Consider the following 18,895-nt stretch of genomic DNA (forward strand, 5'->3'; position numbering starts at 1 on the left):
TGGTGATTTAAAGAAAGAAAAAGGAGGATGAAGTCTTTTTCTTCAAGTCTCTTCTCATCCTGTAGACTGACTCCATTGTAGTGCAGGGGCGCTAAATTCTGAGGAACATAAGAACACTTTCTTCTCTGGGCTATCAAGCAGGACTTTCTTAGAAAAGCCGTGATTTTTTTCATGTCCCTGTAATTTTGCACCTGCTGGTCCCTTGCCTGATAAGCCGTTGTCAGCCTGGGAACTCATATTTATTTTTCAAATCCCTGCTCAAGCATTGCTTCCTCTAGGAAGCTTTTCCCAAACTGCCAGAAAAGGTTAATAATTCTTTTTCTGAGCTATTTGAACATATCTGGCTTGGCTCTTATCCTCCTGCAGGTTTACCTATCAGTCTCCACAGAAGAACGTGAGTTCCTGGGGGGCAAGAAGACATGCCTCAAAGATCCTTAAATGCTCAGTTACCTGGCAGATAGCAGGCAAATGATAAGCACGCCTTATCCTGACATTTCACCTGGGATATAATGCCACCCACAATCTGCTCTTCCCCTTGTCCCCAGCTCACAGGCCACTCTGCCTTGCATTCTCTGCCACGGTCAAACTGGTTGTCTTGCACTTCTTTGCGATTTCCACAGTTTCTGTCTTCATGGTCCTCAGCGTGCTGTTACTGCCCCGCCCCCCAGCCCTGAGAACCCTTTACCCTCATTTTTCACCTGGTAGCTCCTTTTTGTTTTTCAGTACTTAGATTAAATGGCTCGCTCTCTGGGAGACTTGCCCTGACTCTCTTAACTAGGTGAACTCTTTCTCGTGTGATGCAGTAACACTCTGTTTCTCCTTTTGTAACTGATTCCGCATTTGTCAGTACTTTCACATGTATTAGGGCCATATTGTAAGCTCTGGGTGCAGGAACCACTTACCTCCCTCTGTACCTAGAACATATAGCTGCTCACTAAACATAAACTGAATGAATGAGCGGAGTCTGAAATTCATAGGCGTATCAAGGGAGTGGGGTGGGGCAGAATTTAATCTGAAAAGAATCAGGAAATCACAAGTTGTGTTCGGGGTTGTTCAGTTTGTCTATAGTTGAAGTAATATGTTTGGGTATGTCTATGCTAGGCCCAGGTTTGGTAGGGCTTTAAACACTGGGCTAAGAAGTTTGTTCTTGAGATTTTTTTCTTTTTTTTTTGAGGAGGATTAGCCCTGAGCTAAGATCTGCTGCTAATCCTCTTCTTTTTGCTGAGGAAGTCTGGCCCTGAGCTAACATCCGTGCCCATCTTCCTCTGCTTTATATGTGGGATGCCTGCTGCAGCATGGCTTGACAAGTGGTGCATATGTCCACACCTGGGATCCAAACTGATGAACCCTGGGCTGCTGAAGTGGAATGTGTGAATTTAACCGCTGCACCACCGGGCCGGCCCATGTTCTTCAGACTTTTAAAGTTGTCCATAAAGAATGCTGGATAGGAAATAGACATAATTAGAATGGAGCTTTGAAAGTATTTAATCTGGTGAAAATAAATGGAAAGGACAGGAGCCAGGAGAGTGGAGGCAGAAAGGAAGCATTTGCAGTGGTCAAATTTATCCCCACTGCAGGCTGTGACCCACCAGTGAGCCAGGAAGTCAGTACAGCGAGCGACGTAACCAAAGGTTTTAAACAGTATCAGAGTAAATTGCTCTTAGGAAGAGGAAGTCTTATTTCATAAACATTTGGTCTTAGTTATAACGCGTAACACGTGTGCACTTGTATTGGATCAAGATGAAAAATATTTCACTTATCATAAAAGGCAGTTTTAATAAGATGGGAAAACCCTGGTGTAGGTGATTGAGAGTAAGGGTCTGATCTAGAATAATGCCAGTGAAAATGGAAAGGGGGGTAAATGGAACTGACATTTTGAGGGAGGAATTGACAGGCGTGGCAATTGATTACATAGGGTGTGGGCTTAGAAAAAAAGGAGGAGGAAATCAAAGGGATTTTGAGAGTTGTGCTGCCATTAATAAATCTGCCAGGAGCTGCTTTTTGCTCAGGTGACAGAGAACTAGAAATAAGAGGTTAGATTCTCAGTCGCGAATCCCTGCCCTTGTTCTCTGTGAGGGTTGTGATTTAAACCTGTTGGCAAGGAAGAGACTGGTGGAGAAAATTATTTGATGTTGACCTTTTTAGCACAATTCACATCACATGATGTATGTGACCATCCTTTCTCCTCACAGAGCCAGATTTATTGTTTATCTGTGTGTTTGTAGCCTCCTATACACAAATGTTTTTTTTGGCACTGAGAGAGCTATATTCTTTAAGTATATAACCTCTTTTATGGTTACAAATTAACTTACTTTAGAAATTATAATTTTTTAGGCAATAAGGTACTGCTACAGAGGCATTTTTTCATATTTGTGAAGAGAATGAGCTCAAGACTCTGATTGCTAGAGTTCAAGTCCCATGGCTGTCACTTTGTAGCTGTATGACCTGAGCGAGTTACTTAATCTGTGCCTCCATTTTCTCACTCATAATATGGGAATTATAGTACTTCCCTCAGAGAGTTGAGGTGAGAAATAAGTGAGATAATGCACGTAAAGGGCTTGGGACAGCCCTGGCGTAGTCTAGACACTGGCACAATCTAAACACCCGATTAGTGTCATTATAATGTCATATAATTAATGTTGCTTATTATAATTACTTTTAGAATGTTATCATGAAACAGATAAATTTTTAATTCATAGGTATTTGGCCTAGGTATTTTGACTAGTCCCTTTATTTGCTCACAAAGAATTATAACAAGAAATTTTTGAAAATTTAGATGAATAGTGTCTTTAAGATTTCCTTATTCTTTGAGTATTTTAGTTGAGCCTAAACTGTTCTCATCATATAGATTTATTAAGTTGCTAAAGTTATTTAGAGTCTAAAATTCTGCATTATTTGAAATTTGCGTTAATATAGACTAATTACTATCACGAATAGACCTCAGAATTCATAATGATGCAAATACAATAGAAGTTTGTTTCTTGCTCATGTAACAGTACTAGTAGATGAACAGTAAGCAGGACGACCTTCTTCCATGAAGTCATTTAGACTGTTGGAGCCTCTGCCATTTTCAAATGTGACTTCTAAGGCCACCGTTGGGGCCATCCTCATTTGAGCCAACCAGAAGGGAAAGACAGCACAGAGGCATGTACGTGGAGATTTTCATGGACCAGGCACACATACTTCTACTCACATTCCACTAGAAGAACTCAGTCACATGATCACATGTCATGTTTCTCAGGGAGTCAAGAAATGGAAGTTAGCTGTATGCCAGGGAAGATGACACCATGGATTTTGGTGAATAGCTTGCTGTCTATGCTACAGTTCACTGGCAACAAATATAGATTAAAGCCTAATGCTGGTGACTGAACTTATTTTTTTCCCCCCATAAATAATTCTGAAAATTCTCTATTTCAGCCTTGCAAATAGTTGTTTATTTTATAAAAGAGGGATAGAAATCTTGCTTTTCCTGTGGTTTGCTTTTCCTACTGTTTAAAAACAAAAAACAAAGGAAAAAAATCCTATTGTGGCCTGAAACTTTAAAATATTTATTTGTAAGGGTTAACGATTGTATTGTCTTCTAAAAGAGAATTAGATGATCTTAGAACCTAAACTAGATGATTCTTATCAGTGTTTTCTTTTCATTTTCCGTTGTTTTCCATTTTCATTACCAAACACCCTACCAGTTGTTCTTAGTGAGGAGGATCAGAATTGTGGTTTATTATTTTTCTGGCAGAGTAACCATTTATGGTAGTGTGTTATTCATTTGGAACAGGAGTTCCACACCTTCACCCTTGAATACCTTCAAAACTCATATGTTTATGATATGTGTCTTGGAGCTTTTTCAGCATCTAGTTTCTATTGGACCCCAAAAGTCCTATTTTATTTAACACCTTGAGCCTACCTACCTTAAAAAACAATTTAGAAATAGGTACTCTTCTGTGAAAATAGAGGCAAAGGACACATTTATTATCTCCTTTTCATCCTTGAGCATAGTTTTTCCTCTGTGATCATCAAGTAGTCTCACGTGATTCTCAGGAAAGTTCAATACCTTTGATGTATTTAAAGAATCTTTCATTATTGGCTTTGGAGACCTTGCAAAGTCCTGTTTGAATTCTTTCTTGGAACACATATTAACAGGTTTGCACATGACATAGCACATGCGGCTTCCTTCTTCACAGTTGGGTAATTTTTCCATTTTTAGAAAAATGACTTTTCTTCAGTGATAACCTTTATAAGGCTGGGTAGCATTCTGCATCTTGGTCTTGATTACATCTCAGAGACCGAAGATGTATGCTTGTTTGTATGTTTTCCCAGAATCTCTCAGAAGTCCAGGTAAGCTTTATGCTAGAGTGCTGTTCTATATGATTCACATGAATTGAACTTATCTAACCCTCACCACAACCCTGTGAGGATCTAGATAACATTATTTTCTCCATTTTGCAGATGAGAAAATTGTGGTACAGAAGATTAAATAACTTACATAAGAACACCCATCCCATTTTTTAAAATTATAATATCTGTATACATGCTTCAAGGATTATACCAAAAACTGGTTCAGGGCTATTGGAGAACTGAAAAGCACTTATGAATCTAATCTATTTCAGTTGTTATTATTCATTCTCTATTTAACAGTGAGTTTTTCCTCCTCACTTTTTCTTAAATCATAGCTTTTAATCCTTGTGATAGGTTCCAACCAGCAAGAACTTAACCTGATTTTAACCTTGAGAAATTGGATTATATAGTAGCCTGAAAATCTTGCTTGTTACTTACCTGAATCTGGGTTTAAAATGCCAAGAAGAAATTAAAATTGGGGCCTTTTGAGCCTGCTTAATTCAATACATTTAGACACAAAAATCCAATATTTCAGAACAATGTTGATATTTCAAGAGAGTCAATTTTTTAAAAGTTAATAAAAGAAGTACCCTTCTGAGCCAGTGATGGATTGGAATAATGTAAGAATAACATCTGAAAGGTTTGTGGTGGCTGATGTTAGGCCAGCATGTAGCATTTGCTTTCTTCCAGTAAAACTAGCTGAAGTAAAAAGAAAAAAGGATCTTATACTTTGATGAGACATTAAAAAATGATGGAGCATGCTTACAGCTGCATCTCAGTGGCATTATGTAAATTAAGCTATGGCAAAGCGTCTGTTTTCTAATGTGTCTGCTATCAAAGGATATACAAAATAGCTCTACAATAAACACAAACAGCTTAACAACATATGAAGTGTTCACATCATATAAGACCTTTTTGGAGTGTGGGGGTAGAGGATGGTCATATGGACGTGAATTCTTTCCTATTTAAAAGAAGAATTTTTTATGAAAATTATAATATGGATAGTCTAATGTTCTTCCTTATTGTATTAGTTGCCCCTGTTCAAAACTCATTGATAATAGAGGACTTCTCTTAAATGAATTATGGCAGTGTTTTCTCATCTTTTTAATACTCAAGGCTCTCTTATAAATTTTCTTCCAACTAATCCACGTTTTGAAAAAGTTATCTGCCACATAGTTTGCATATCTTAATAAGCAATTTTCTCTTATTAAATTAAATATATATGTGTGTGCATATATATATATATATATATATAACTCGTATGAGCTTCCGAACAGGATGAGATAACCACATGAGTGTTTTCACACTCAATGGATGTCATTTAAACTAAAAGCAAAGAAACTTACTTGTTTATCTTTCCTGCATAGTCTTGAAAGTAAATGTTTCATTTCTGTTCAATTTTTTAAAATATTCATAAAATACAGACCCTAATAAATGTCTTTGTGCATCATTATGACCTTAAAAAAAATTAAGTAGGGGAGCTACCAAAATAAGTTCTGTAGTCTACATTAATTGTCTACATTAGCACTGTCCAATAGAGATATAATGCAAGCCACATATGTAATTTTAAAGTTTTTAGTAGCCGTATTTTAAAAAGTAGCCATTTTTTAAGAGTAGGAAAAAAAAGGGATGAAGTTAATTTTAATAATATACTTAGCTCAGTATATTCAGGATATTATCATTTCAACATAAAATCAATATAAAAATTGAGACTCAACCAACAAAGGAATTGTATGAAAAAATACTAGGACCTTTTGCAGTTCAATAAGAAAAAACATATAATCCACGGAAAAAATAGACAAGAGACCCCAACAGACACTGCAGAAAGTATAAAATGACCAATAAACAGGTAAAAATATGCTCAACTTCATTGATAATTATGGCCATGCAAATTAAAACCACAGTGCAAAGGAGAGTGGGGCAGAGTCAGGAAGAATGAGGACAGACTGGAATGCGCCTGCACCTCTCGTCTTGCTTTCACCACCTCTAACCAAAGGAAACCTGTAGAGTGTGATGCCTAGAGCTTCTCTTCCATCTCCCACGTCTTGCACCACTTTACTTTTGGTGAACGTTAATGAGGAGCCGTACAGGGAAGAGGATTCTAGGAAATATAGTTCCCAGTCTAAACAGATTGACAATTGAACAGTCTGGCACAGTGAGACCACTACACACTCACCACACTTGCTAAGATGAAAAAAAACCAATGATACCCAATGTTGCTGAAGCTGTGGCACAGCTGGAATTCTCATACATTGCTAGTGTGAGTGTAAATTGGTAGAACTTTATTGGAAAACCTGGGCATTTTTTGCTAAAGTTAAATATGTATAATCTAATATCTAGCCAAAAAAAAGGACAGTATAAAAACATTCATAGAAGCATTATTGGTAATAGCCCAAATCTGGAAACACACAAATGAGAATGAGTCATTTTGATATTGTCATGGAATCTTAGGACTCAATGGACACAAACTACAGACATGCATGGTTTAGCTGGTGAATCACACAGACACAAAAGAATGTATTGCATGATTCCGTTTGTATCAGGTTCAAAACTAGACAAAATTAATTTATGGTGTTAGAAATCAGGTTAGTTTATACCTTTGGGAGCATTTTTTGGAGAGTGTACAAGGAGACTTCTAGTGCTGGCAATGTTTTAGTTCTTAACAAGGTCATGGTAACATGGGCATACTTTATGATAAGTCCATTTGGTCATACACTTATGATCTGGGTACTTTTTGTGTGTTTTCATGATACACTTCAATAAAAAATCTTAAAAGGCTTTTAAAGAATAGTTTGTAAGCCTAAAAGAATTTTAGACATATTTTACATTCTTTTACTCATACTAAATCTTTGATATCCAGTTTGTATTTTACACTTACAGCACATCTCAGTTCAGATTAGCCGCATTTCAAATGCTCGTAGCCACATGTGACTAGTGGCTGCCTGATTAGACCTTGCAGGTCTAGAACCCCACTATTTCAGACCTTCTCTGGATTTAGACTTTTATTTCAGAGCTTTCCTTGGGGTATGAGGTGGAAATAATATGGGATTGTTCCTCCCAAGGGCCTCATCGTAATTGTTTTGCTACTTCTCTGTTTTTATAGAATATTTTCTATTTAAAGCAGATGGTGGTTTTTGTGTGCAGGTTGACAAGCTGCCCAACAACCACCGTTTTTGTTATTTTTTCTTATTGCTTTATTAGCCATTCTTTACATGACCACCATTTTTTAAAGCAAACATTTTATTGAAGTATGATATGCCTACACAAAAGGGCACAAATTCTAAGTGTATAGCTCGATGAACTTTTACAAAGTAAACACCCCCATTATTTGTATTCACGAAACAGAACGTTACCAGTATCCCAGAAGCTCCTGCTTTGTGCCATCTCCCGGTTGCTACCCCTAGAGCAGAACCCAAATTATAACACTATAGATTAGTTTTGCCTGTTTTTGAACTTTATATAAATGAAATAATAAGTATATACTTTTGTGTGGCTTGTTTTGCTTAAAATTATGTTTGAGAGAGTCACTCATGCTATTGAATGTAGCTATGGTTCTTTTATTCTCATTGCTCTATAGCATTCCATCATGTGAATATACCACAATTCATCTGTCCATTTTATTGTTGATGGGCATTTAGGTAGTTTTCCATTTTTGGATAATTAGTGCTACATGTGAACATTTTTGTGCATATCTTTTAGTGAATGTTATGTTCACATTTCTGTTAACTGAGTTTAATTGCTTGCTGTAGAATAAGCATTTATCAGTTTAAGTGGATAACTACCAAGCAGTTTTCTAAAATGGTTGTGCCAGTTTACACTCAACTGAAGCTATGAGTTTTAGTTACTCCATGTGCTCACCACTTGGTATTTTTTGGTTTTGTCATGGTTGTTGTTGTTGTAGTCATATGGACATTCATCTGTTCTAATCAGGTCTTAAGCACAGATGTGTGGTGTCTCATTATGGTTCTAATTTGCATTTCTTTGATGACAAATGAAGTTGAACACTTTTTCTCATTTTTGCTGGTCTTTGGATATCCTATGGAGTGCCTGTTAAGTTTCTTGCCTTTGTATTCCGGATAAAAGTTCCTGTCATGTATGTGTATTATGGATACTATCTCTTCTCTCTAGCTTGCCATTCCACTCTCTTAATTATGTCTTCTGATTAAGTTATTAATTTTAGTGTAGTCCAATTTAACAAAAAAAAATTTTATGTTTAGTGCTTCTTTGTGTCCTGCTAGAAAAATCTTTGCCCGCCTCTAAGGTTATAAGTATATTCTCCTGTTTTCTCTCTAAAAGTATTTTTGTTTTAACTTTCACATTTAGCTCTGTAATCCATCCAGAATTAAGTAATTGTGTGAGATAGGGGGTTAAGCTTCCTTATTTTCCATATAGATAGCCAATTAACATGCAGTGCTGTGCCGTCTCCATTGTAAATCAGTGACTTTCATATATAATTCTGTTCTGAGCTCTTTCCATTACAACTTTTTTTAAAGCAAAGTGGTTTATATGTGGGAAGTTCTTAAGATAAGAATTCTAGAGTTAAGTGGAATTAGTTTATTCAAGATAATCTAGGAAGCAGTATTAGGGCATTTATCTTTTTTTTTGAGTGTACATCTTTATCGGTAAATGATGTTTGAGCCTATATATGTATATATGTGTGTGTGTGTATATATATATATATATAGTATATGTATACTATATATGCACTACTGCTTTAATATGTTATTTTCATTATAAAACAAAATTGGAATTAAAAAGGAAATAATAAAACAGAAATAGCAATTCTAATATTTTCTTCCTATACCCCTATATCAGCCAAGATGGGCTGGGTTATGTGTGTTAACAGCCCTCAAATTTCAGTGGCTGAAAACAGCATCAGTTTGTTTCTCGCATGCTACATGTCCATTATGGTTTGGCTTCAGGGCTCATCTGCATTGTTCTTACTCTGGCACCCAGACTGATGGAGCAGCCACTTTCTGGAAGCTTGCTGGTCACAGGGACAGAGGAAAAGATAATGGGGAATTAGCCCTTAAATCTTCTGCCTAGGTGTGACACCTGTCACTTCTGCTCACATTTCATTGTCCAAAAAAAGTTACATGTCCTCACCTAATTGCAGAGAAGAAAAATCCTAATCTTGTGCCCAGAAGGAGAACTGGAAATATTTCAGACAGCACTAAAAACTGTCACTGCTGAAATTACTGATTTCAGAGAACACAGCCATGGATTTGTGTTTGTCTAAGAAAATAAACACATAAAGACAAGTCCTTTTAGTTTTTTCTATTCCATTTTCTTTTTAAAACCCTACAGTCCTAAGAAATGAGGTTAGTACAAGTAAAGGCATAGTGATCTCTCTTGCTGAAAACCTTTTAACGGCTTCTCTTTGCTCTCATTACATAACCCAGACACCTAACGTGGCCACAAGCTACCTTTCCAGCCTCACCTCGTGCCATTCACACCGCACCTCCACCACGCTGGCCTTGCCATTCCTTGAAGGAGACATGTGCTCCCTACTTCTGTCTTGAGTGTTTTTCCTCCCTTTCTCCTTGTTTTTACCTGCTTATTCTTTAACTTTTAGGTAAATATTTCCTCAAGGAAATCCTCTGTGACGCCCAGGGTAGTTAGAGTCTTGTCTGTTCTCCACTCTCATAGTGCTCTGTACTTTGCTTTCAGAGAAGCTGGTCCAGTGTTTAAGGAGATTTTTGCACTATTATTTGTTCAGTCTATTTCTTCAGTTAGCGCACAGGCTCCGAGGGGGTAGGATCGAGTCTGTTTTGCTCACCACTGTGAGCTGCTCCTTGTGTAGCCCAGTGACTGCATATAATAGGAGCTCATTAAATATTGAGTTTGGTTGTGGTTTTATGTCTGTGACATTTTGTAGTCTATCTAGAGAATGTGCCTGAGACATTTATACAGTCCATAGAGAACAATTTGATGATAAAAAGTTAATCACACAAACTGAACGTACACTCTTGCTTCATGCCTCTCTGTGTCTTAGGGAGTCTGAGATTCCAAGTAGGAATGCTTTTCCCATTCTCTCTGGATTGGGATAACCCTCATCTAGATTTTAACGTTATTTAAGTGTTTTTCTTTTTCCTGTTTCTCGAGTGATATTTTTATGTTTAAGTTGAAAGCCCTACAGTCAAAGAATATATCACATTTAACATAAATGGCAGTAAAACTGACCAAGCAATAAGTGTGTTATATAGACATGATGAATAAACAAATAAGCTGTGTAATATTCAGCTGTGTTTTCTTATAGCTTTCTGGAGACGGTACTGAATTACCAAAACACAGTGTGATTTATTTTTTGTGATACTTCGCATCAGCAAAAGGGCGTATATTAGATGCTTGGAAAATGCTTAGCCACAAATTTATGTCCCTCACTGTTTGTCTTCATTTATGTGTGTTGTGGAAAACTTCGGTCTTTTCTGTTTCTCTTTTCAGAAAGAATAACAAATTTGATCACCTTCTTGTCTGTATGTTTCAGTGTGGGCTGTCAGTGCTATTCTTCATTTAAAATGCAAAATATTCTAATAGAATTAACTCCTATAATAATAATCTTATTGGTGAAATGGATAGGATGATACAGACATTGTTATCTCTAAGCCTCTGATAGTTGTGTTCCCCATTTTTATTCTAGAAGAGAACCACTGCTTCCCATCAGTAAGAAGGTAGGATTAAAAGGAAAATGAATAAGGATTATAGTTGTGCATCACTTAATGGTGGGAATAATTCTGAGAAATGCGTCATTAGGTGATTTCGTCATTGTGTGGCTGTCAGAGTGTAGTTACATGAACCTAGATGGCATAGCCTACTACACACCTACGTTATATGATACTAATCTTATGGGACCACCATCGTATATGTGATACATTGTTGACTAAAACGTTGTTATGTGGTACATGACTGTATATTTGCCAAGTCTGTCTATTTATTCAAAAAATGTTTATGAAGTATCTATTTTGTGCCAAAAGTTGGGGAAACTCAGAAAGAGATGGACGCTTTCTATAAGACTTTAAATTTTTGTTTCAAATGACAACATTCTGCTAAGAGCTGAGTCTCAGTCTTTTGCTAGCTGTGTCAGTTTTCTCAGCTATAGAATGGGGATGATAAAATACCCATCTCATAAAGTTCTTGTGGGGAGTAACTAAGTCCATGCACTTAAAGCACTTACCCCAGTGCCTGGCATATAGCACACATTCAGTGTATGTTAGCTGTTATTTACTATGAGGCCTTCTCACAGCCTCTTAACTACTTATTTTTCTGGGTTTTTTTCCCGCTTATTCTTCCCATATTGCCATCAGAGTTAAATTTCTAAAACATAGATATGAGTGTGTAACACCACCTCTTTGATACCATCTTCTCGACTTTAACACCTTTTGGGGTTTTCTATTATCTCAAACACATGGATGGCATTTAGCATCTTACCGTCTGACCCTGACCTTCCTTACCAAATCAGCTTTTCCCTTGACCCCCCACTAGGCTGCAGCCCCAATAGGCTGCACACTTATATTTCTCTGTCTTGGCTTGTGCTCTTCCTTTTGCCTAGAATTCCTGCTGTAGGCCTCACCCGTCTTATCCTCAGCCTGAAGAAACAGTTCTCTATGAGCCACTCAGAGATTCCTCTTATTCTTCCCAGACAGAATTTTTGATCCCTGTCATTTATATTTCTTTAGCATTGATCGCATTATTAAAGTTAATTACATGGGTCTTGCTCTCCTACCACCTTGTGAGTTCCTTGAGAGCAGAGACCATAACTTGTTCATCATTGTATCACTAGAACCTAATAGGCACTCGGTGAAAACTTGTTGAAATAATGGATTGAGATTTGGTTTAATTTTGTTTTGATTTCAATGTGTTTTTTTTATTCTAGGTTCTGGGCCTTGTCCAAAATATGAGTGTTTTCCAGTGTCCAAAATGTAGACACAAAACTCATATTTTTGGTGCTGATGGTGCAAGGAGACTGGCACGGACCCTTGATCTTGATGTTCTCGGTAAGACCGTAGGATATTCTTTGGCAGAGGAAATGGCAGAAGGGAAAGTGGGGATAAGGCATGGTGATGAAGAGTGTTTCAGAAAATGATGAATTGTTTCTGCCTTATGTTCTAAATTAAGGTAGTATAGCGCAGTTGTGTGTGCTGTCCTTTCTTTGGCTTTTTGTAATGCTTCATTAGTGGAAGACTTTTTGAATAGGAGTTTTGTTCTGCCAATTATGATAACCTCTGTCATAGATAAAAACTTCTTATAACTTGAATTTGAGAAGAGAGTTTTGTGGTGAGTACTGTGATTTGAAGCTTCTGTTTTAAATAGTAGTCATCAGTTTGTTTGCTAAAGTGGGAACACATCTCTCAGTATAAACAGATACATGAAAATACCTGTTCAGTATGTTGTGGCAACCTTTGGAAGTGTCATTTCTCATTACATATGGAAAAATGCCTTCCTGATCAGTTCTGAATTTATCAGTCCTTCTGCTCTAGAAAGACAATATTTCTGTAATCTTCATCTATATGTTTGTCGTGCTTATCTGAAATTTATGTTGTATATACTGTTCACGTTACTGAATTGAAGGATTAATTAATGTTTTGAGAAGAAGTAACATCATATGTTAAGTGAGCAAAACACAGATTTTGGATAAAACATGATTTTTTTAAAAACCCACAATCAACTTAATGGACTTTTTAGGAAACATGTTTTAATGTTTTACTTATGAATGAGTTTCTGTTCTGGGCAAAGGCAGATGTTAGATGCTGAATAAGGGAGGCATAGAGTGAATTATTAGTTTTAGGTAGTTAACAATTAAGATCCCTTAGAGATCAAGGAATTTCAAAACATTCTTTATTATAATTAAGTTTCTAAAAATTAATGTTAAAAATATTATTGTTATGCATTTGTAGTATAGCAGCCAACAGAATACTAGGTGAATACTAATGGTATATTTTGATACATTGCTATAATTAGAGCCACTAATTATATTCTGCAACTGTTTTTCATTTAACTAACCTAGAAAGTTCAATTTACCAAATCTGCATAGTAACATTACAGATTGACATTCACTTATATAATAAAGTAAATGTGTAATTATAATGGCATTATTGAATTATGCTGACAATATTATAATTCCCTAATTTCTAAATGGGTGGTACAATTTTGTAAGTCAGTTATTTAGAATTTGAAACATAGCTCCTAGAGAAACATTCTCACATATGGAAGTTACATTTTAACCAACAGCTCACAAATGTATAGTTACCCTAAAAATGTATCAGAAACAGTGGTTACTGATCACAAAAACAGAATAGTGCTGTAGACTGCTATAGCTAACAGTGTTATGGGAACTCGGGGTACATCTCCTCCTTTTAGTGCAGTCAGGGGGCCGAGGGGGATCTCCCATGAATGGGAGAGGGACCCCAATAACAAAAAGGGGTTGTTACTGGGAATGAGGAACTGAGATCAGGGAAACAGCTCTCCCAGCTGTGGTCTCCTGACTGGTTGAACCTCCCAGGAACCCTTATTCTCCTTTACTGACTCCCTGGCTGCCTCTTAAGTTATTTTCACCCATTGGGCTCTTTTGAATGATTTTTTGGTAAAATGGCTCTTCAGAACTTTATCCATATTTACCTGCACGGACAGTTTATGCATAGTAGTTAAGGCCTCAGATCATCTCACAGAAACCCCTTTAACTTTTGTCTCTGAAACATGTTCTCGCTGCCTTCAGACCTAGCCCCTCCAAGATACTTTCCAAGGCCAGGCTGCACCTCACTCGCTCTCCATACTTTTATTCCTTTTTATCCTTCTCTGTGTACAACTGTTAGCTCATTACCACTCTCACTAGGCCACCTATTTTCTACCAAGGTTTTCCTCTTTCTTCTTCTACTCTTCTGTGCCTCCAGGTAGGATTGTGAGTCTTTGGAGGGCAGAAGCGATGTCGGTAGGTGGCTATATAAAGGAGAAGGATTTACTTTTTTTTATTCCATTATTGCGATAGAAATGAAAGCATTCAGGATTCCTTACTATTATGGCAGTTCATAAGAGAAAAAACTTTATGATTTCTAAGAGTTTTCTATAACATTTTTCCCCCTGCCTGCCCCGTGACAGTTTCTGCAGTCTTATGCTTATCTATAGAACAGACATCAAATGTACTGAAAAGCTAATCTTTAAATGGCTACTGAAATATTCATGTATTTTGTTGTTTAGTTATTGAACATTTAGGAAAGACTTAAAGAGTTGGTTAAGATCTCAAAATGTGCTGACAAGAAAAGCATGAAATATATCTGTTCCTCCATGTGCTTCATACTATAAATTGTAGTAGGTTTGTAGTTTTGTAACATATACCTCTGCATTATTTACATTGCCTCTCATGTTGCTAAATGACTTATTTATATAACACACGCATGCACATGTTTCAATTACCTTTGCATGGATTTGGAGTGGTTCTAAGAATGCTGAGTACCATGACAAATCAACTCTTCTACTTAAGACTCCATTTACTGCATTTTAAATCTCAGCCTTATGAAAGGCTTCCTTTGTGATGGTGGAGTCAATTGGATGATGGATCATAGCATTTCCCCCCTACATTCTACCACCTGATAGTAATATATTCTCAGGAAAGGCACACAGCCTCTCTGACCTCAGGTCTGTTTATTGGAGGTTCTTGTATATTTCCTGAGATTTCATCAAGCTCACAAATTATATATAATGCTATATAGATTAATAAATAATAAAAAAATAATTCTATCTGATAAAGAGGCAGGTAGTTGAGATAATAGGTCTGGCCTACTTTTTAACGGTTGTCTTAGCTCACTCATCTGCCAACATTGGGAAGATTATTTTGTTGTACTTTTTTTTTTTTTTTACTACTTTGCCTCCTCATCCTTTCCTCTTCAATTTCCTCTTATTGTGTGATATGATGTGTCTATATCAGATATTATAGGGTGAAATAATTTACAAATGTCTTCCAAGCCATTTCTTGCTGGAAGACCTCCAGCAAAGAATAAATCAGAGGCCTTATCCCTTCATTGACTGCCACATAGCTTTCATCTATGCATATGCAATCACTGTGCTACCCTCAAATGGAATATTTTGCTCCTAATTTTCATTTGAAATTCCTTTATTAGAGATTTAGCAATTTGAGGGTAGTCATAACTCAAGTTGATTTGAATCAGTTTAGTTTATTAGATATTGTTTCTTTCTGAAGTTCAAATACCGAAATTCCAAATACCTGTATAAACTTTTGTAGTGCTAATGGCTATCTGGTGGGCTCTTTTAGGAGATGTTCCTTTGCATCTGAATATAAGGGAAGCTTCAGATACAGGCCAGCCGATTGTGTTTTCACAGCCTGAAAGTGATGAGGTAAGTTATATTTGTAAATGTGTATTTTTATTTCTTTTTACAGAATATATACTTTTTGGTATATAGAAAAAAAGTTGAGAAGATCAAGTTTATCTGTTTGCAATGTGTATATTAAACAAAGATTAGTTAACTTATCCAAAGCATCTTTAAGTAACTATTTTATATGGTAGATATACCAGTGCTGGCTCTGATTTATCAACTGAACAAGTTCACCTACAAAGAATCATCACCCAGCCAGTTTTCTCATGAAGAACACAAACAATGAGAGTTTGTAAAGTTCTTATCTTGCTGGGTAGCAATATCTAACTGCCCAAGGTTATTATATTTCAGTATTAGAAGTTCAGCTGATTGTTGGGAGAAGGGACCAATCTACGAAAGTATTGAATTGGATGTAGGCAAATTGTATAATCCATTAGAGGTGGGATTTTCATTGCATTTATTTTAATAAATATGACTGGGGAGGTAAGGTGGCAAAACTAGTAGTATGTTATTAGCCGACATCTTTGGGAATACAGTTGATAGACTTTCAAGGTTGCTAAAGCTTTACGACTTTAAGCATAAAGTCTTTTATTTTACTCTTTTTAAATAGAAATAAGATTAATCATATATGTCTCTTCTTTCCTACGTAGCACTTGCTGTTAGAGTTAGAAACTAAGCCATCATCTGAGACGTCAGTTTTGGTGTAGTTTTTGTGCTCCTTTGCTGAACAGTCCCAATCAATCTTCTAATAGTTTTCCTTTTTTTTCCCCTTAGTTAATGGGTGTAACTTTACAGTACTGTTATTTAATCCATTTGTAACCACTACCCCTTTCATTCTAGTTTGCTTCCTCTAATCTTGTGTGGACTGGACAAAAAAAGAGCCAAGCTCGGTTAGAGCTGTGAGTAAAGTCAGAGTATGTCGACAGTTAGGAATCTTGGAGGAGTAGAGCAGATTCATTTTGAGCTCTCTCTTCCAGGGGCCCAGAGGTTCTTTCGCGTTCTTAAGAGTCTGCACCTATGGCACAGGTGCTTGAGTTGCTGGGAGTATGATCTCTGAGTAAATATAGTGTAGCATTTATCATTGTTTTACTTTTCTCTACCTTTTAGGTATTAAATGTCAAAATTCCTTTTCAGTCTTGTCTTAGAAATTCTTCAGATAAGCAAAAAACATAATCCTTTATTACTCATGATTAAAGTCTGGCAATCCTAACCACCATAGCTGGACTTGACTTTATGCAGTGAATGAAAAGTTGTATGAAAATTGTTTTTTCTTAATTACACACTGTTAAATTCCTCCCAAGAATAAAGATACTCTATGCTGATTCCTTATGAGTAAGAATAATTACTTACTAGTTTATTTCAATTATGATTTTAGATTTTTTAATATTTTTTTCCCACCTGTCCATTATTGCTTTTTTTCTTTGAGATTTTCCAGAAGCAAGGAACATTTCAAGGAAGTTAAAGGAATGTCATATAAAGGAGAACATATAGCAACCGTCAAGAGATAATATAATTTTAAACTCTAAACAGCAGTGCTCGTGGAGTTTTGGGAGTGATATTCTTTTAATCTCATTTACATTTGTATAAACATTAGACCTATTTTACTGTTGCTAAGTGACATGTATGAGAATGTGAACAACTTAACCTTTTGTGGTTTGCGCTCGGTTTGATTTGGTGCGGTCTCTGCAAAAATGGTGAGAATTTCACATACCACATCGTCAACCTTAAATATGAAGACTTCTGAACAGTTTTAAGATTTAGACATGGTCATGAAAAGGAAAAAAATTGGTGCTTTATATTTATTTTGTTTTCATAGATGTTATTATTTCCTACTCTTAGATTGCAGACATTCATCATTATTAATCATCTTCCTAAGCATAATAGCAATTAAAGTAAGCCAGACGCTGTTAGGCATTTTGTTTACATAATTTCTATGCTCCCAACAACTTAATGCAAGATGTGAATAGTTCCCATTTTGCAGATGAAGAAACTGAGGTTCAAGAAATTAAATAATTTTCCTAGGGTTACACAACTAATAAATGATAAGATGTCATTAAAAGACAAGTCTGTTCCTTATTTACAGTAAGGAACTTGTCCAAGATAATACTAGAGGCCATGTCCACACCTGCTCTGACACCATAGTCCATACAATCTCTTGCCAACACAGTACCTGCTTGCCTTCAAAATTAACTACAAGATTAGTTCAGCGTCTGTCTGTTGTGTATATTGAGGCTAGCTTTCAGTTCACCTGCTTTTCCTGTCACAGACATCTAGAGAAGAGAGTGAGCAAACTCTGCCCCTCACGTCCCATTGGCATGCACAACAGCAGGGCCTAACATAGGGGATCTTAACCTGAGAATCCCCTGAAGTTATATCCAGATGTATGAATGTGTCTTTTTCTGGGGAATTGGACAACAGCTTTATCAGGTTTTCAAAGGGGTCTCTTTGTGGAAGGAAAAGCATAAATCTGTATCAGCTTGGGGTTTCATTACCAAGACTGCCACTTTCTAAGAGTGACCTTAGGCAAATTCCCTGATGTCTCTGAACCTTTCTCTCCATCTGTAAATTGATGTCATAATGAGGAGGATTAAATGAGATGACGATGTGAAAATACTTTGAAAAATGCCAAGTAGAATACAACTGTGAGTATTTATTACCTTCTGAAATTTCCTATATGAGATGTAGTGGCACTAAATGTCTTTCCTCTTCCCTTTATCAAAAGGTTGAGTCTCTTTGTGCCCTTCTCCTTACATAGCATCAAGTAAATGTCACTCTTTGATGGCATTTAAAAATCAGAGTAGCAGAATTTGGATCATGAGGTGAGAGCAGAGCTCTCAGCTTCAACATTAAAGGTATTAAGTCCTGCATGTGAGGAAGTTGTTCTTGAGTCGTGGAATTGGGATCTTCCTGGCTGTGCTTGTGATGAGCCTCCCCTCCTGACGACCCCCTTGCCTTTCCCTGTGAGCTCAAGTGGAGCTGTGGCCTCAGGAGCTGGTCCCAGCCCTGTCGACAGCTTCTCTTATATTCATGGGAGCTTAATGCCCCTTCTGCATGCATGTCTTCGTCTAGAGAATGAAGGGGGTGTTTACTTGCCAACATGATAAACTTCTGCAAAAGTTAGTGGGACAGAACCTATAAAATTTTTTGTTAATCATTAACTCCTTAGATTGACACTTTTTGTTGTTTGCTTTTAGGGGTCGACCTACAGGTAGAATCATTAATCAGTTCAAGTTGC

At 36.7% G+C, this 18,895-nt stretch overlaps 1 protein-coding gene across 6 annotated transcripts in view; it reads left to right on the plus strand.

The window, feature by feature from the left end:
• Positions 1-18,895, plus strand: part of NUBPL (NUBP iron-sulfur cluster assembly factor, mitochondrial) — a 211,704-nt gene that overhangs the window by 186,121 nt on the left and 6,688 nt on the right. For all 6 annotated transcript variants that reach the window (XM_001490020.6, XM_070241658.1, XM_070241649.1 and 3 more), the window contains 2 exons: positions 12,209-12,329; positions 15,599-15,681. In XM_001490020.6, coding sequence (XP_001490070.1) covers positions 12,209-12,329; positions 15,599-15,681 — 204 coding nt within the window. The remainder of the gene's footprint in view (positions 1-12,208; positions 12,330-15,598; positions 15,682-18,895) is intronic.

Source organism: Equus caballus, chromosome 1 (assembly GCF_041296265.1).
Source record: "Equus caballus isolate H_3958 breed thoroughbred chromosome 1, TB-T2T, whole genome shotgun sequence".
Classification (NCBI taxonomy): Eukaryota; Metazoa; Chordata; class Mammalia; order Perissodactyla; family Equidae; genus Equus; species Equus caballus.